The sequence below is a fragment of the Poecilia formosa genome, unplaced genomic scaffold, assembly GCF_000485575.1.
Source record: "Poecilia formosa unplaced genomic scaffold, Poecilia_formosa-5.1.2 Scaffold100, whole genome shotgun sequence".
NCBI classification, from domain to species: Eukaryota; Metazoa; Chordata; class Actinopteri; order Cyprinodontiformes; family Poeciliidae; genus Poecilia; species Poecilia formosa.
The window spans coordinates 2001302-2018229 of NW_006800039.1; the positions used below are offsets into that span (position 1 = coordinate 2001302).

The 16928-nt window shown below is 37.1% G+C and overlaps 1 protein-coding gene across 1 annotated transcript in view; it reads left to right on the forward strand.

Moving 5' to 3' along the window:
- The window catches only part of eng (endoglin), a 28323-nt gene extending 11779 nt beyond the window's left edge, over positions 1–16544 (forward strand). The window contains exons 3-13 of the mRNA XM_007558997.2: positions 576–683; positions 4262–4433; positions 5419–5608; positions 5717–5819; positions 6036–6240; positions 6376–6542; positions 8123–8374; positions 8953–9019; positions 12195–12305; positions 13121–13168; positions 13256–16544. Of these exons, the coding sequence (XP_007559059.1) occupies positions 576–683; positions 4262–4433; positions 5419–5608; positions 5717–5819; positions 6036–6240; positions 6376–6542; positions 8123–8374; positions 8953–9019; positions 12195–12305; positions 13121–13168; positions 13256–13377 (1545 nt within the window). The 3' untranslated portion in view covers positions 13378–16544. The remainder of the gene's footprint in view (positions 1–575; positions 684–4261; positions 4434–5418; positions 5609–5716; positions 5820–6035; positions 6241–6375; positions 6543–8122; positions 8375–8952; positions 9020–12194; positions 12306–13120; positions 13169–13255) is intronic.
- The last annotated feature ends 384 nt before the right edge of the window (positions 16545–16928 follow it).

Sequence of the window (16928 nt, forward strand, 5' to 3'; positions counted from 1 at the left end):
CATTACCTCATTTTACGTCTGCATCAATACAAAAGCAGACGGGAGAGAAAGCTTTCATGCCCCCACCAAATATAAGCCCCTCTCATATGACTGGCACTGCTTTTTCAGCCGAGAGAAGCATGTGGTGACATTTCAGAGCTCAGCCGCAAAAACCAGGAGGGATTGTCACGTCCCTCACTGATTTGTAGTCGCAGAGAAAAGGAATCAAACTTTTACCGAATTAAACTACCCTACCGTTGGCGGGGGGTGGGGTATTTTTAAACTTGGCGCAGCAAGCACAATACGTCCCATCGACGCTGTCAACTTGATGTCTGGTAATTTAAGGGCAGATCGGGAGGTTTGCAAATGAGGGAGAGGTGTTGGACAAAAAAAAAATAAAATAAAATAAAGAAAGTCAAATTGTGGTGTAGCAAAGAGAAAAAAAAAAGTAATAATACACACACACACATTTTAAGTTGAGCAGAATTTGAATTCTAATAACTTTAACAATAGGTATGTAATTGTGTGCCATGATATTACAATTGTAAATAGTCAAATGAACTCAAATGTGTCACTGTCTATTTTTGTCTTGCCAGGATATTACATACTTCAGTCTGAACATTTCAAGACCAGCGATCCTCATCATTTCATCCTCAAAACCGGCTTATGCGAACTGCGACCTCTGCGAAGACGTGAAAGTTTATGTGAGTAGCACCGCTGAGTCTTTCTATATGTCCGTCATGTTTGTGTTTCTCTTGGAAACATTTCAGCGTGTGATATCTGTTGATTTATTGGTGTTTCTCAAAAACCTATTTCAACCTAAGCTTTTTACGACCACACTCTTTATTCTGTTTGTATTTTATGTCAGAAGCCAGCACAAATCAGGGAATATTCGAAAGTGGGGGTACAGTTTTACTGAGAAGTGTGATATGCAATTTTATCCTGTCCCCATGATATGTTGTGGGACTCCCTCGGCAGTTACAGATAGATGTCATTAGTCGTACAACTCCACCAGCTTTGCACATCTACAGATTGAAATATTTTGCATTCTTTTTTTTGCAAAATAGTTTGACAAATCTGACGGGACACAGTAAGTCATCTTTAGATTATTCTAACACATGGATATAGATGGGTCTAAACCATTATATGAATAAATTCACGGGGTTTGAATACTTTTGCCTTGGACTGTAGATCATGTGGGTCTGTTTAGCAAATATTATGCTGCTGTTGAAACACTAATACTGCATTGAACGTCTTTTATTTCATTACTGTGGGAGTTTTTTTTTTTTTTCTTTCCTGTGTTAAAAGTCTAGTGCCAACTGCTTTACATACAGTAAAAATGACACAACTTTGCAGTTCTCTGAGTCTTTTGGAAGACTGAGACCACTTTGGATTTTTTTTTCTGGATATCCCCCAATGGCTTGCTCTGTGAGAAGCAGTTTTTGTTTTAGTGCTTTAATTAGCCACACTATAAAACCAACAAGTAGCCAGTAACTAGAAGGGATGACGGTATTGACTATAAAATTAATGTACCAGTAAATGGTAGTTCCAGACTTTTATACACTGATCACTTTTTTTTTTTTTTTTTTTTTTTTTTTTTAAGTGCATGAATTGAGTTGCCAAAAATAATCAGATGTAGGTGTAAAGAGTGAAATAACATTGCAAAACAAGCAAAGTGTTTTACTGGTGAATTCTAGTCTGATAATGACGGGAATGTTTAAACGTTTGCAATCATGAAAGAAAATTAGCATGCCACTGTTTATCTGTTTTTCTTACACCAACATATAAATTTAAGCTGTACACATTTTTATACAATCTATAGAGGAGCTCGATTTTAGTCACAGTACGTCCACTTTATGTTGCACTTCCAGAGCATAGTAACCATTTTAACAATTATATAAACAACACATTTTACCTACTGCAGCCTTAACATGTATCTTAATTCATAATGAAGATACTATAACTTTTAGTTCAGTTTATTTACATAGTGCCAGCCGACCACGCATGTCGTCTCACGACACTGAAAAGGAAATTTCATCAAATCATACAGAGAGATAGATTTAAATTCATCCTAATTACCAAACAAGCCTGCCAACTTCAGGTTATTATCTATTTAAACAAATAGAAAAGTTTCCATTTCCAGAAACCCAGCAGATTTCATCGAGTCACTGCCCTACAGCATTCACTCCTCCTGGATGAGTATGTTCCGCCGATGTTGGACACTTGCTCGCATTTGCTGCAATCCTTCATCCTAAGCATGCATGTAGTGATAGTGGAAGGGAAAGCAGCTCTTGAACAGAAAGCCTGAAGACTCCTCAACACTCAGTAGACGTTTCTTATGATCTCTTCGGTCTTTTAAAAACTAACTCTTTACACTTTCATTTGAAGTTTCAAGCAGTTTGTCCTCGTTCGCTCTTTGCGCGTTCACAGAAGCTCTCTCGCAGTCTTGAAAAATATTTCCCGGTATTGTGAACATTGTGCAGACACACTGAAGACATCGCATATGTGTAAATTAAGTGGAATAACAGCTGTCCAATCAATGCGATGACACGCTTGCAGGCGTGCCAACAATTACTGATATGCTGACAGCAGCATGGTACCACATCCTGTATCGTGTCCTGTCAGGAGCCTGGACAACATTCCCTGTGACGGCAGGATGTTGTTGTGAGATGAGCTCTATCACTGGGGGATAATAGCGCTTTGCAGCAGATTGCATTGTAAGAGAATAAACATCTGTTCTGCATCCGAGAAAGTACGTCAGCAGCTTGACAGCATGTCTCGGTGTCACAGCTCCTCTCGGCCTCCCGAGGCTGGCGCCAACACTCAAGGTTGTTTAAAAAGCCAGTAGAATGGTGGCTTTTTTTTTTATTTTTATTTTTTTCCCGAAGTCTTGTGAGCAGTCGTGTTTTCTGTAAATAACAGTTCAGTGGTTGTCAAAGTGAGTTATTCTCATTTCATTCTTTATGGGGAAATATGATTGGACTCCTACACTTGTGTGTTACAAGTAAATCAGTTTTTATGTCGCCTGTCGTGTGGAACCGAACATGTACAAAACATTACTCATGACTAATGCGAAAACAATTAAAAGATCAGTTGTTTCTGTCATTCCCATTAGACACCGGTCCTGTTTTTGGCTATTGCTTTCAAAATCTCTGGTAGCATGTAGAATACTGCTGACACTAATGTGATTCAATTTCCATGACATTAGGCTTTTTTTTTTTCTTTTTTCCTTTTTTTTCCCCCCTTTTTCTTCATGTCTTCGTTTTGACAACTCCTCCATCTGCTTGTTTCTGTTGTGAATTCCTCTCCTGCTTTTTAATGTTTGCAGTTTCTTTCCACACTATTTTTGATCTTATCAATCAAATATTTATGTAGAAAGAGATACGACTCCCTCTGGCACCCTCGACTTACAGCATTTGTTCTGAATTTGGGACGCAAAGGCATGCACACAAACCCGCATCCGCAGGCCGGGATAAAGATTTCTAGAAATTTAGAAAATAGACGCTTAGAAAGGAAAACGCAGTGACATTACAGGTGTTTCATTAAGCATCTTTTTAATTCTTAACAAATTTCCTCCTGAGAGATAGAAACATTTCTAGCCTTTTGAAACCCTTCTCCAAGCGTCAGACTGAGGAGGTTGTAGTTGTTGAGGTAGGATCTAATATGCATTATGCATTTCAAACCCTTGAACAAAAGAGAAGCAACTCAGAATTTTATTATTTAGTTGAAAGAGATTTTTTAATGCACCGAGACACTTGTAACACTCGGAAGGCATTGCTGCTCTCAGCATTCTGGAAGCATCAGTCCAATTTAGACACTACCCACGCCACATTTCTGCTGCTGTTCACTAATCCGCGAGTTTGCATGTTGGGTCCACTAAACCCAACATGCAAACTTCTTTACTTCCCATTCGTCCAGACAAGGAAACGGCAGTGTCTAGTCAATGAGATGGATGTATATATTTATACCTTGTATGGAGCCAGATTCCAGCCGACTATGGTGACGCACAAAACTAAAAAAGGTCCCATTTCCTGGCCCCACTCAGGAAGCAAAGGAAAGACCTTGGCTCCAAAGAGGTTGTGCAACTCGGCTCGTGGTCACTTAGCCATAATAAACATTTCTCTTTCATAGCCCGGCTCAGAGAATAGAGGGAGAGTTTGGTGAAGGATAAGAAAAAGGAGCGGAGGGGAATGACAAAGGAACATGATGAGAAGAAAGGCATTGATCCAGCCCTGTGTTTTCTGCAGTTAACGAAATGCTGTGTTTGTTTTGTGTTTCACAGGTAAATAATTCCACAATTACACTGACCAGTAAACCTCAGAACAATGTCTACAAAGAAGAAATGCCCCATCAAAACGAGGAGCTGATCACGTGGGCAAAGCAGAAATTTGACGGTGTGACTTCATTCACTACTGTTAAAAATCCTGAAAAAATCACACTAATAGAAGCACAGGGTAAGAAAAACGTTGTTTAACTTTGCTTGGGTTAACAAAGAGCTTTTCTTGCCAGTGTAGAGGCTTGTCAGGAAATTTGTCCAATGCATACGTATGAATTATATAATGATAGGATGTATAAAAACCCCTCAGTGCAGCATTAAAAACCAAATAAAGAAATCCTGCTGACAATTCACTAGCTAAAGATCCAGACTGGCACCAAAATTCTGGCCTGTCACTCAGCAGGTAAAAAGGTAGAGTAGTCAGCGTCTCGAGGGAAAATCATCAGACCGATTCTTAATCACCTCAGCGATGTTCGTTAAAGTGACCTCGGGTTCCCCTGCGACCTTAGAGTTTGTCTCCTTCATGGACGACATGAGATCCTCAAAATTGTATGACGCCACGTGTCGATCTGTCCGGTGTGTTTGTCAGCAACAGTCCAATCAGCAGCTGCAATTTGTTCCAAAGTGAAACGCCCCTTAACAGGCTGAACCGAATCGCTTTACCTCCGACAAAGTCTCTGAGTTTATTATTACAAATGCACTGACGTCATAGAGATGCTGTGGAAAATAATTGACAAAAACAGTCAAATGTTATCAGTGGGGAACATGCAGTCACTACGCGCTACGTATCCAGAGCATTTAGAGGGAGAAAATGGAAGATTAAAAAGAACAGCCCGCCTTCAAAGTTAATCAAATTATGAACACCTTACAAGGGTTAAAAGGAAATAAGATTAGTTGTTTTTTTTTTTTTCTTGTCCATGTTGTAAAGTGTCTAATCAAATATAGCAACATTGTCTGAAACCTTTTACCTGAACAACACTCTCATTAAGACCTACTACTTTAACTACTTTAACCTCTGTGACACATAGATTTAGTGTTCTTCTTTGTGGTAACCATCGACTTGCTCATTACTTTGCACAGTGCCTATGTTTTAAACTTGACTTTCCATTAAAATGCTGTATTACTCAATGATCAATGATGAGCTGTGATTTGTTTGTTTGTAGGAACTAAACCTACCAGCATACCTACAGCTAGTCCTACGGATTGTGTACTTACCAACGAAGACATCTCAGAAAAGCACTTTATGAAGATTGACATGGTTCCAGATAGGATCATGTCTTGTGCACTGAAATCACAAAACCCAGACGATAAGGAGATACATGTCATAAACATTCCAGACAGTTCTCCCGTTCGGTAACCTTTATATTTTTAAGAAACAGAATTTTATGTTCCTCAATTTTTACCAAATATTTTTTTCGTAATCCTCTTTTTTTTCTCTCTCTCTCTCTCTCCACATGGCAGCAATGTATCCTTGCTCGTTAAAACTCAGGGCATTTCTTTCTTCCTGAGAGGTCCTCAGGGCACCACATGGACCTTCCTCAACATGGGCTTTTCGAAGCTTGGCGTAAGTTTCCATGTTATGTGTATACCTTTTAGAAAATGTCAGTATAATGGAATTCATTCTAAAACAAATTTCTGTCCGACTCAAAACAATCAAATTGATTGTATTAGTGAACAATTTCTAGGCTTTCTGAAGTTCCTTTTGTTATTTGGCACTTGTCAAGTACTTGCTGTGATATATTTATTAAGAATTTATTTTTATTGTCTTCTTTTCTTATAGTCTAACAACGACGTCCAGATACAAGGTTTCGAAAATAAGGTTACACTACCTAAATATAATGGTACAGTGACAGGTGACAAAGCAGAGGTTGTGCAGAAAATGGCTTTGGAATATTTTAAAGTCAGTTATTTCACCAGCTACAGTGAAATAACACTGGACTCATCAACCATTTCTCTAGTGATTGAAAAACAACACAATTTACCAGGTATGACTTTTAGTTTTCTTTCTTATCAGAGAAAAATAAGCTGTAAAGAAATGCAGAAAGTAGATGCACAAAGCTGGGAAGCAAATGTTGCACTATTGATAGACATTGCAAATGTTGCTTTTGTTTTATTTCTAGAGAGATTTCCTTCAGTCAGAGAAGAAATGGCAAAAAGTATGATTACCAAAACAACTGATGCCCCGAATCAGATGTTCCTGAACATCCATCTGTACGCCTCCCCAGACTATCGCTTTCCCTTAGACCCTTTAGCCAGATTGCAGACTAACAAGAGAATCTACGCACTGGTAAGGATTTATTTACGATTTTTCTGATCACCCAAATCACATTATTTTACAAGCCACATTTACCCACTCATGCCATGTATTATTTTTCTATTTTAATAACCGCTTTGTTTTACAAATACACTCACACATCAATTGACATATAGCAGAGATCATCAGCGTGTTAAACTTGGTACCAACCTTGATGTTTAGCAAACAGTCCAGTTGTGACAGTGAATGAAAAGCAGCAAACATGACACTGTTAAGAAAATAAAAGAAGAAGCAGAAGAAAAAAAAAAGTCTCTAATTTACAGCTAAATACCGGCAGCTGTGGCGGTAAAATTCATATTTATATGGATTTTACAGTGGCTGGTATTTTACCGTAAATTACATATATTCATTTATTTATTTATTTATTTTATTTTTTATAGCGCAACCATTGACTGAATATCATTCCTAAAATGTCACAACAGGTTGCTACTTTGTAATCACTGAGCAATTCACCATATAAAATTTGACCAATCATGTATCATTGTGAAAATGTATTGATCTCCTTAATTTTTTTTTAATGTAATTTATATATTTCATCTGTTTTTGGTTCTTTTAAATCTTTTATGTTTCAGATCACTGAACAAAATGTTAGTATCAAACAAAAAAAAAAAAAAGTAGTTTTCAAATATTGATGCACAGTGTGAAAAAGCCATTGCCCCCATTATCAAATAATTTATTAGCGGTGAATAAACTCATATTTTTAATTTAACTTCACTTCTTCTCCAAGCTGGGCTATTGTTAGACTTGTATAATCAAGAAATAACAAACGAGAAACCGTCATCAACATGTATTAACATCTGTCAATGTGGAAGGGGTTTCAATGCCTCTTCCCAGGGCTTTACTAGGACATTTACTGGGGCTTTAAAATATATATTCAAAATGTTTCTCACCAAACAGAATCAGTAACTAAACCCTCAGCAATAGTGTATGGAGAAAACTCTGTAGACTATTGTTGTGGCTACATTGTATGAGTGAACCAAAGTTTCGCTCTGCTTAGACAGGGTCACTCCATCTGCTTCATATGCCAGGCTTATTTTAGTTTCACCTGGGTTTAGTCTGCGCCTGCTAGCAGCCACATCGTCATTCTTGTGGACTATTTTTGTTGAAGCACGTGATGTTGTGATTAATTTATGTCTGCTTTACTCTTCCTCAGCCAATCAGTAGCACATTCTTCTTCCCCTTAGCTCCTGGTCTAGTGCCTTTGCCTTCTCTGTGTTGAATTAAAGTAACCTGCCACATTTTTACGTAAAGGGAAGACCATTGTAACGATGGGAAAAGTAATTTGTTAGATTACTCATTACTGAAAAAAAGTACTGGCGTTAGTAACGCCATTTGTTTTTTATGCCATTCTTTGCATCACTGCAAATGGAGAACAGGGAACAGAAGTAAATATAATCAGGAGGGTAAGGAGACCAAAATTACTTTAAGAGTGCTTAGACGATTCATCCAGGAGATCACAAAACGAAATCTCTAGAAGCATCTCTTGCTTACATTTTATTAAAAGTTGTGTTGCTTCCCTGCAGTTTATTTAATATCGTCTTTGTTCCTTATAGATATCTACGAACACCATAGGTGACATAAAAATTGCCCTCAAGGTGATTGGCTGCACCATAAGGCCCAAGGCCTCGTCCTCTGCAGAGAAAGAGCTCCCGATCTTCTTGGAGTCCTGCGCTGCTGACCCCTGTCACAACAGCGCGCGGCTCAGCTTCTCCTTAGATCAGATGCCAGAGGGAACATCCAGCACATGGGTCCTACAATGCTCTGTCAAGCTATGCTTCTCTGACAAGTCATATCAGATGGAGGAGGTATTTCACAACGGCTTTTTCGACAAAACAACATATATTTTCAGTTGGCAGAGGCACAAAACATTCTGCATATTATACAGGAGTATCTCAGTTTCAGCTTAGACGTATTTACATCTAAAGTGGTTTTGAATAATCGTTTATTAGGGCCTGAGAAATTATTGAAAATATTACCATAATCATAAATGATTTATTTTTATTTTTTTCATACTATGAGGGGAATATTTCACCAGCTTTGCCTGAAGCGTGGTAACTGTGGAAATTCCCTGGTGGATTCTCCTTTTATTTGCTTTGCCCTTATGTTTTGTTCACTCCTTTGGTATTCTGCATTGTCTTTGCGGGTTTTTTTTGGTTTTCAGCTTTGCAAGTGAAAAGCAGCATTATAGCAATGACATTGTATTATTGATGTGCTCGATGCAAAATGCTATACTGTGTTGTTATATCATCATCCCTAGTTTGTCTATGGTGATTGTCCAAGTAGTATAAAATACTGTCCGGTCACATTTGCTGGAAAAAAGTTTTTCAGCTCATTTCCTGAAAAAGGAAATTTTTTTAAAGTTATTTTTCTGTTTCACTCACAGGTCTGTGAGGACAAAGTGAGGACAGCAGAGAAGAATCTGGAGATTATGCAGTCATGCCAACCACAGGGTGAGAGAAGTTATTTATTAATTTAATTTATTTTTTAAAAAATTACCTTGATGTTCATTTTCATAAATTATCTGTTTCATAGTAACAAACTTGTCAAACTCCTACACAAATAATCATAACATTTAATTTACCTTTCATGCCTCCTGGACTAAACTGCTAGTCAGTCAGTCAGCTAGTAATTGAGTAATACTATGTGCTGACATTTTTTCCTATTATAGCACTATTTGTGCACAACGCTGCCTGGGCTGATTGTCATAGCAGCGAACACAGGATATTCAATGAAGCCAGTGAGCGGCGGTAGGGCAGGGCCTCGTCCTTTAGGAAGGTCTGCAGGCTGACCTTGTGGCCACAGTCACACGTAACAGCCCTCAGGGGGAATCAGTGGCAGGCGGGTGGGTGGGCTAAAATCCTTTGTGCTTCCAAAAAGTCTGACTATTCAGATGTCCAGACACATTGGTGAGCTTCGAGCCATTAAAGGACTGATGAACATTTTTGTCTCAAAGAGGGATGTGTTTCTCTCAAGATGAGAGAAACAAAATCTGTGACTCGAAAAATATTAAGGAAATTAATGGCATTAGCTTGAATTTTGTAGCAGCTCAGTAATATAGCACTCTCTGTTTTATCAGCAGTACGACTCACTGCAAAATAACATTCCAGATGCTGTAGTCGATATTTTTTCTTCTTCTAATTCTTCTGTTTCATTGTAATTCATAAAGTTTTCCTTGAAAAAGCAAATCTGCAAATCAGTTTTCTAAATTAATTTGTTGGTTCATTCGTTCCTTTAGTCATTAGCTCTCTTCACACATTTTACACACCTTGTTAAATGTAAAAAAAATAAATAAAAAGATATCCTAACAGAACCTCTCAGAATTGTGTGGGTGTGTACTTTCACACAAGCTCAGTATTTCAGAATGAACTTAGTAACAACACTCTCTTCTAAATGCAAACCACATGTGCCACCATTCTCTTCACACTTATCCGAGTTTGGCTGCACAATTCAGATGAAATCGATTAATTTGGTTACTACATGTCACTGAAGGTGCCAAAATTGTGAAGAAACAAACAAAAAAGAACTTTTTCTTCAAACTTTGTAAGTCTGACAAACCTTTTCATGGAGTCCAGTTTGTTATGACAAAGATAGAATAATTACTATAAATAAGCATAACTAGCAGGCGTCATTGTTTTCCGAGTCTTTATCAAGCGGCAGCGACCGCTCCATTCAGCAATCCTTCCTGTTTGCTGATTTTCATACCAGGGGCAGGGAGTCATGGCGCAGGCCTGATGTCCCTCCATACCTCCCCACCTGCACTGCAGCTTCTGTTTCCTGCAACTGTTTATTCAGCTTTGCTGTCAAAGGCCCACTTATACAAACTAACACTGCCAGTGATTGGAGAAAACAAGTCTCTGAGGAAGGCCGTCTCAAGACGCTGTGATGTTTCTTCCCAATTCAGAGACAAGGAATGTTCCTTTGTAATCTAACATCAACAAACGAGGTTGGGATGCAGTCGGTATGTACGGCCACCAGATGTCACTGTTTCAGTGCCCTGGGAGCAATTTAAGGTTGACTGTTAAGTGTTTTTTGTTTGAACAGAAGCAGCTTTACGCTTTGCGAGTAATACACAAATGTTAAATGAACAACATAGTGTATATATTAGATGCTTCAGAGTGCTTTTATTTCTACCTTAAGGTTTTCTGCTAATAGAAACAAGTGACTCCATCGTCTCACTCTGTCATACTTTTCTCAGTGCTTCAGTTTAAATTCACCTACTGTGTTAGGTAGTTTATGTTTCAGCAAAAAACTGCTTTTTTTTGTCCCATGTGTACCCCTTTAAGTCAGATTAAACAACAGATGAGTTGAGTTATGACTCCTATATCCCAAAACTTAACTTAGCTTGTTTCAGCAGGAAACAGGAGGCTGCAGAGGCAGGTGAGAGAAACTCATGTGCAGGTGATGATTAGTTTCTTAGAAATGTTCTGGTTGCTTTGGAGAAGATCTTTGCAGGTAGCAAGTCAAGTAGAGAGAGAGAGAGAGAAAAAAGGCATCTGTTTGCACACTGTCTCTATTGTTATACAATTCAGAACAAGCATTGTGTCTCTGCTTTGGTGGAGATTTCTGACAGCTTACATGGTGCTATTGCAAATTTGAATTTTAAAATCGATTCCTCTCAGTCAGACACGTAAACCTGTGAAACACTAAAACCTCTCTGAGTGTTAAAATTGATGAAAAGAACTAGAGAGTAATACAAAAGGTTTCAGGAACATCCAAGATTTTTTTTTTTTTAATACACGAAAATGAAAGCCCTTAATTCATTATTCATTTATAGAGGTGATAGGGTTGAAAAATATTTGACGGAAGGGCAAAATTGATGTTCTTCTCAAGAAAACATAGTCAGGGTTTTATCATAATAAAACACAGCTATAAAGTGAGAATGGCTTTCTAGTGTGTAGCCTATGTTCAGAGGCCTGAGCAATTTGCAGTAACTATATGCTATGTTTTCCTAGTTCTTCCCAGTGTACAGCTTGCACCTAAAAAATAACTACTCTGCAAAGATTTCACGTTATAGATTTTAATATATACATATGTTTTCCATTTTGCCTTTACACCATAAATCAATTGTTTACAAGTGGTATTGGGGTATACCTATTTCTAATAATGAATTGACCTTAAATGACTATGTTTATACTTCCTAGTATACCGCTACTAAAGTCTAATTATAACCTCATTGAAATACAAATATTTTCTTTTAATCCATTTTAAAATTTGAACCGCAGTGGCCACCATTGCTTCATATGTGCAATAAAATTTAGGCGGACGATGACATAAAAATGCCAACAGAGCTATTTATTTAACTATGTCAAATCTACTGGCCAGCAAAATTGGTTACGACTGCTGGCCAGTTGTTGCCAAATGTAAAATGATACAAAAAACTACAACCGAACCAGGTGCATTTGCTTGTAGCTTCAAACAAAAAAGGGAAGAACAGAAAGACTCAGCATTACACTCTGAGTGATCCATTATATTATACTACAAGGCATCATATAATTGTAAACTAATCTCCCCACATTGCATAGCTTTACATTTAGTACAACACAATTTTATCATATTCAATCGCTGTTTTTTAATTAAAGGTATATTGCACTTTTTTTTTTTTTTTTTTTCTTTGTGGTCTTTCAGATCAGCCATGCTTTGATTTTGGCCTGTCAGATGTTCTTGGAATTGCTTTTGGAGGGTTCCTGATTGGAGTGTTACTTATTGGAGCGTTGTGGTTTATCAAGATTAAAACAGGTAAATGCATGTTCTGTTTTGTATCCTATTCTAATTGTAACCTGTGTAAAACAGATCACATAAATTTGGGTCACTTTTATTCAACATATTCTCACTAGCTCAGATAACAATGTTTGCCACATTTGACACAGGATTACGCCTACATTTTAACATCCACAGATGGTCTAATTCTGTATCATTTTGCCACCATGTAAAAAAAGAAAGATTACCCAAATAGTTTCCAGTCAAAACAGGATAAAGAAAAACATGTGCATGGTTTTATTTGCAACATTTTATAAAATGCTCCTGCCAGAGTCCAATATAATGCCACAAAAATAGGTAATTTTACACCAAACCCTACATTAATTCATTACGTTCTTGTGTGCAAAAAGTTTGATTTTTAAATCTAAGAGATGAAATGGTCATCTCGGGATTACTTATTAGGTACTATGTAGATCACCCAACTATCACAAACCTGTTTTACTACATGTTCCCTGACCAGAACTATACAAGTGAAACATAATTTAGTCTCTTTGCTCCTCATCTCTGGAAAAAAAAACTCACTGAAAACCTCTGACGTGCAAAATTCATTGGCTTTTTAAAGTCTGGACTGCATATTTCCTATAAAGAATAAAGCTTATGTACTTTTATCATGCCATAGATATTTATTTGTTGTAATATTTGTAAAAAAAAAATATATATATATATATATTCTTTGCCATAAGGGTAGCGGTTCACCGCTGTTCTCCATATTTATTTTCTTTTGTGTTCCAACTTGTCAAATGTCCCAACCGAATATGCCTAGACTTAACGTGGTCTCATTGAATTAAACTCAGGGTACCCAGCTGGACTTGACATGAGGTCAACTGCTGCCAGTTTTCCTGGTGAGAAGTATAACTGTTCTTCATGATTTTCTTTTTTTGTTTTGTTATTGTGATCAGGTTCTAATCAGCATCTACCTTCTTTTTTAGGATGTCCCTGTTCAAGAGCAAAGCGACAACCTGTTTCTTCCAACCCATCACCCTCAGAGAATAGCAGTGCAAATGCTAGCATTGGAAGCACTCAGAGCACACCGACCAGCAGCATGGCATAAGATCATTGTGGGTTATACTAGCAGGCCGCCATCCCTTCTGTGTCATCTTGATGGGTTTCAAGCTTTGTGTTGCATCCGTCCTTGAAAAAGCATTTCTTTATACCCTGCTCTGTTTAAATTGTTGTTTAAAAAGCACAACTGATGGTATTTGACATACCATGTCTAAAAATGAGTTTGATCTTGGAGTCTGGAGTTAGATGTGGAGAAAGGATGAATGATGATTAACCAAAGTTTTGATATTAGTTTTTTAATGCTTTCCTTTGCAGCCTCTCTGTAAATTCAAATTCCTCAGCCAGGATGTTACAGAGGCCAAAAAGACAAAAAAGAAAAAGAAAAAAGAATTGGCTCCCAGCAACAGGAAAAACAAACCATATCCCCCCAAGAGCTAACAGGAAATTCATAACATTCTTTCCAATGAATTGTCCTCGTGTGATGGGAGCACAGTAATAGTTATCCAGGACACGAACTGGTCCAAAGACAAGCTTTGAAAAACAGATGAAAAGATGTTTTGCGAACATTTAAGAAACACAAATATGACGGGTTGTGTGCTAGGTCAGTCCAGAGAAATTCATCAGCAACATAAAGGCGCCTAACGTTCTGTGTATTGGCATTTCCAAATAGACAAAACAAATACTTCCTTGTATGATGTTAGACTAATTTGCAGTCTATGGACCATGGTTTTATTGCTACCTCTTATTGAGTAGAAATCTGGAGCTAAGGTAAAACTTAAAACCAGGTTTCTGTAGTGAAGTTATTGGGGTTTTATTAATCATTTTTAATTTACTGTCATTTCTTGCTACCATATCAAAACCCTAAAGTGGCCCTATGGGCCATTTGTAGCTCACAAAATAAACTTATGATGCCATTGTTTTGTTATCCAGTGGATAAATAAGTGTCATCATATTGTTTTTCCATAGCACTCATTTCAGATTAGATTTGAACTACATTTAGTAATAAATTGGCAAAACTAAATGATGAAAGAAGACATTTACTGTGGACTAACATGGATTTTTTTTTTTTACTTACATGAGCTGAGAATGCATCACTATTTTATTGCAGAGTACCATATTTTTCAATATGTATTCCTGTATTCAGAGCTGAGCAGTGTTTGTAGAGATTCACTAAGATTTCCAGGCATCACACTGTTGCATCGTACTATTTAACACTCATCCAGCTCTTTCTTCCAGGTGGAGTCCCCCAAGCCCCCAAATAGTGTTGAGGTTAAACTTCAGTAGTTTTCATTTGCACAATACCCATTGTCACCAGTGACAGCAATTCTTCACCAGTACTTACCAACTTACTGTGCACGTTTTAGGTCTGTGGAACAGACCTTTGTATGATGACTTCAAGTCTTGTAATATGATTTTCATTACACTGTTAACCTTGTAGATTTCTTTTTGTTGTACAGATTTAAAAAACAAGATTTGATAGTTATTATACCCTCTTTCCTTGTATTGATTTTCCTTTTTTTCAGAATATAGCTATTCTCAATTGTCCTTTCTGTTTTGTAGGCATTATTGAGTTAAAAAGATTTCCGTTGGACTTAACAGGACGCTTATGAATCATGCTTCATACGAAGTTTGCTTTGAAAACTGAAACAACCTTGATAACAGTTGTACCTTAAGCTGCCATTAATTTAGACTTATTTTGCTTCTTTATCAAAAGGCTGTTCAATCCTTTGAAAGACTCAGTATTCACATTTAGTAATGGCATTTAGTTTCAGAGGTCGTCCTTGTTGTAATAGTTATTGTATAATGATACATAAGAGCAGAATGACACTGTATGTTATAAAAACTAATATTCACACATTCATGGTGAATGGGTGAATGACTGAATGTAGTGGGAAGAGCTTTGGGGTCCTCTGAACTTGATAAAGTGCTACACAAGTACAAGACATTTATCATTAATTTATAATCACAAAAATTTGCTTCTCTAAATTTGATTGACAGGTAAATATATACATGTATTTTTCATATAAATGGTTGAATGTATCTTTTAATCTCTTATTTAAATCAGCTCTGAATACAGACTATTCAGACTTTATTGCATGATCAATATTAGCATTTCTACATCCCTCCGTATGTGCATTGACATATTTTATTAGTTCTTTTAACTGCTCTAACGGCATTTGAAAATGTTAAAAAAAGTAAAATAAAACAAACATATTTTCACCTGTTTCTAATCTAAATAGGTATATTTTCAATATTAGTTTGTGGTCAAAATGAACAGCTCATGTCCAAACTGTATAATATTGGCTCTATAAAAATATGCTGTTTTATTTATTCTTGTTCAGCTTCATTCTCAGACCTGTTCCAAACCAGTTTTGGGATACGTGTAGCATATTTCTCTCCTTCATACACACGTGCATTTTTTATTTTTTTTTTTTAGACAGAAACAAAGAGGGCCAGATCAAATTGCCACTTGAGAATTTGTGCAATATGGTGAGAGGTTAACTTGCATGTATGTCCATATGTTATTTTTTGTTGTTGTTGTTTTTGTATGTGTTATATGATAGTCTTTCTTTGAATCATTCCATAACCTAGTTTATTTCTTGAGACAATTCAAATGGGGCACAAGACCCATCTCTTTTTATTTCAAAACATTTGACTTTTTATTCCAGTCATTTCAGACAACGCATGTCGCATCACATACTGGTCACATTGCAGTTTCACCCTGCTTGACCTTTGTCCTCCAAGTCCTCTGTGAACCGAAAAAAACATGACAAATCTGTGGACTGACATGTTGACACTGTATTGTGTTCATGGTGTTATCTTCAGACCGTGTAGTGGGGTTGTCAGTTCTGAAGACAGGACGTCTCCCCACTTAATACGTTCCAGATGAATATTCAGCACATTGTTATCAATATACGGTTCCTCCCTTATTTGCAGTACTGACATACGTTTTGATATGATAGGATAGGGAATGTGCATGCTGCCCGGGTTAAAGCAACCCTTGTATCCGTCACAACAGTGAAAATAGACAGGATGTCATTCATCCACTTGTTAACCCTGCAGTGTTATCTTTGTGCTCATGTGGGCAGTTTTTTACCGTTTTAAGTGGTTTAATTTGTTGAGAATGAACTTTGGTAATTAATTTTTTATGGTGGTGTTGTTCTTCCCAGAGACTCTGTTTCTAAAATCATCTTAATAAAGTAAATTTGAGAGATATTTCTCTGGGTTTTTTTTTCTTCTTTTTTTTATTTATCCTTAATATAGTGTGTAACCATTGGCATAATGCACGCATGTGTGAATCAGCAAACTTGGCAAGACCATATTGGAGATTGATAGAGCAGCAAAGCCAAGTACACAATAGAGCAAGCTCTAAAACATTCCTACCATCAATGAAAACAGATAAACTTTAAATGATACAGCATATCCAAGCTATAATTTCCCAAGAGGTTTAAGAAATATTATTCAATAATCACTATAACAGCAGATGTATTTATTTCCTTGTGTCTGATACAACTCCATTGGGATTTACAAAGGCCTGTTCTGACAGCGAGGTTCCTACGTAGACAGTTTCAGTCCCATATACAACCCCCATTAGCATCA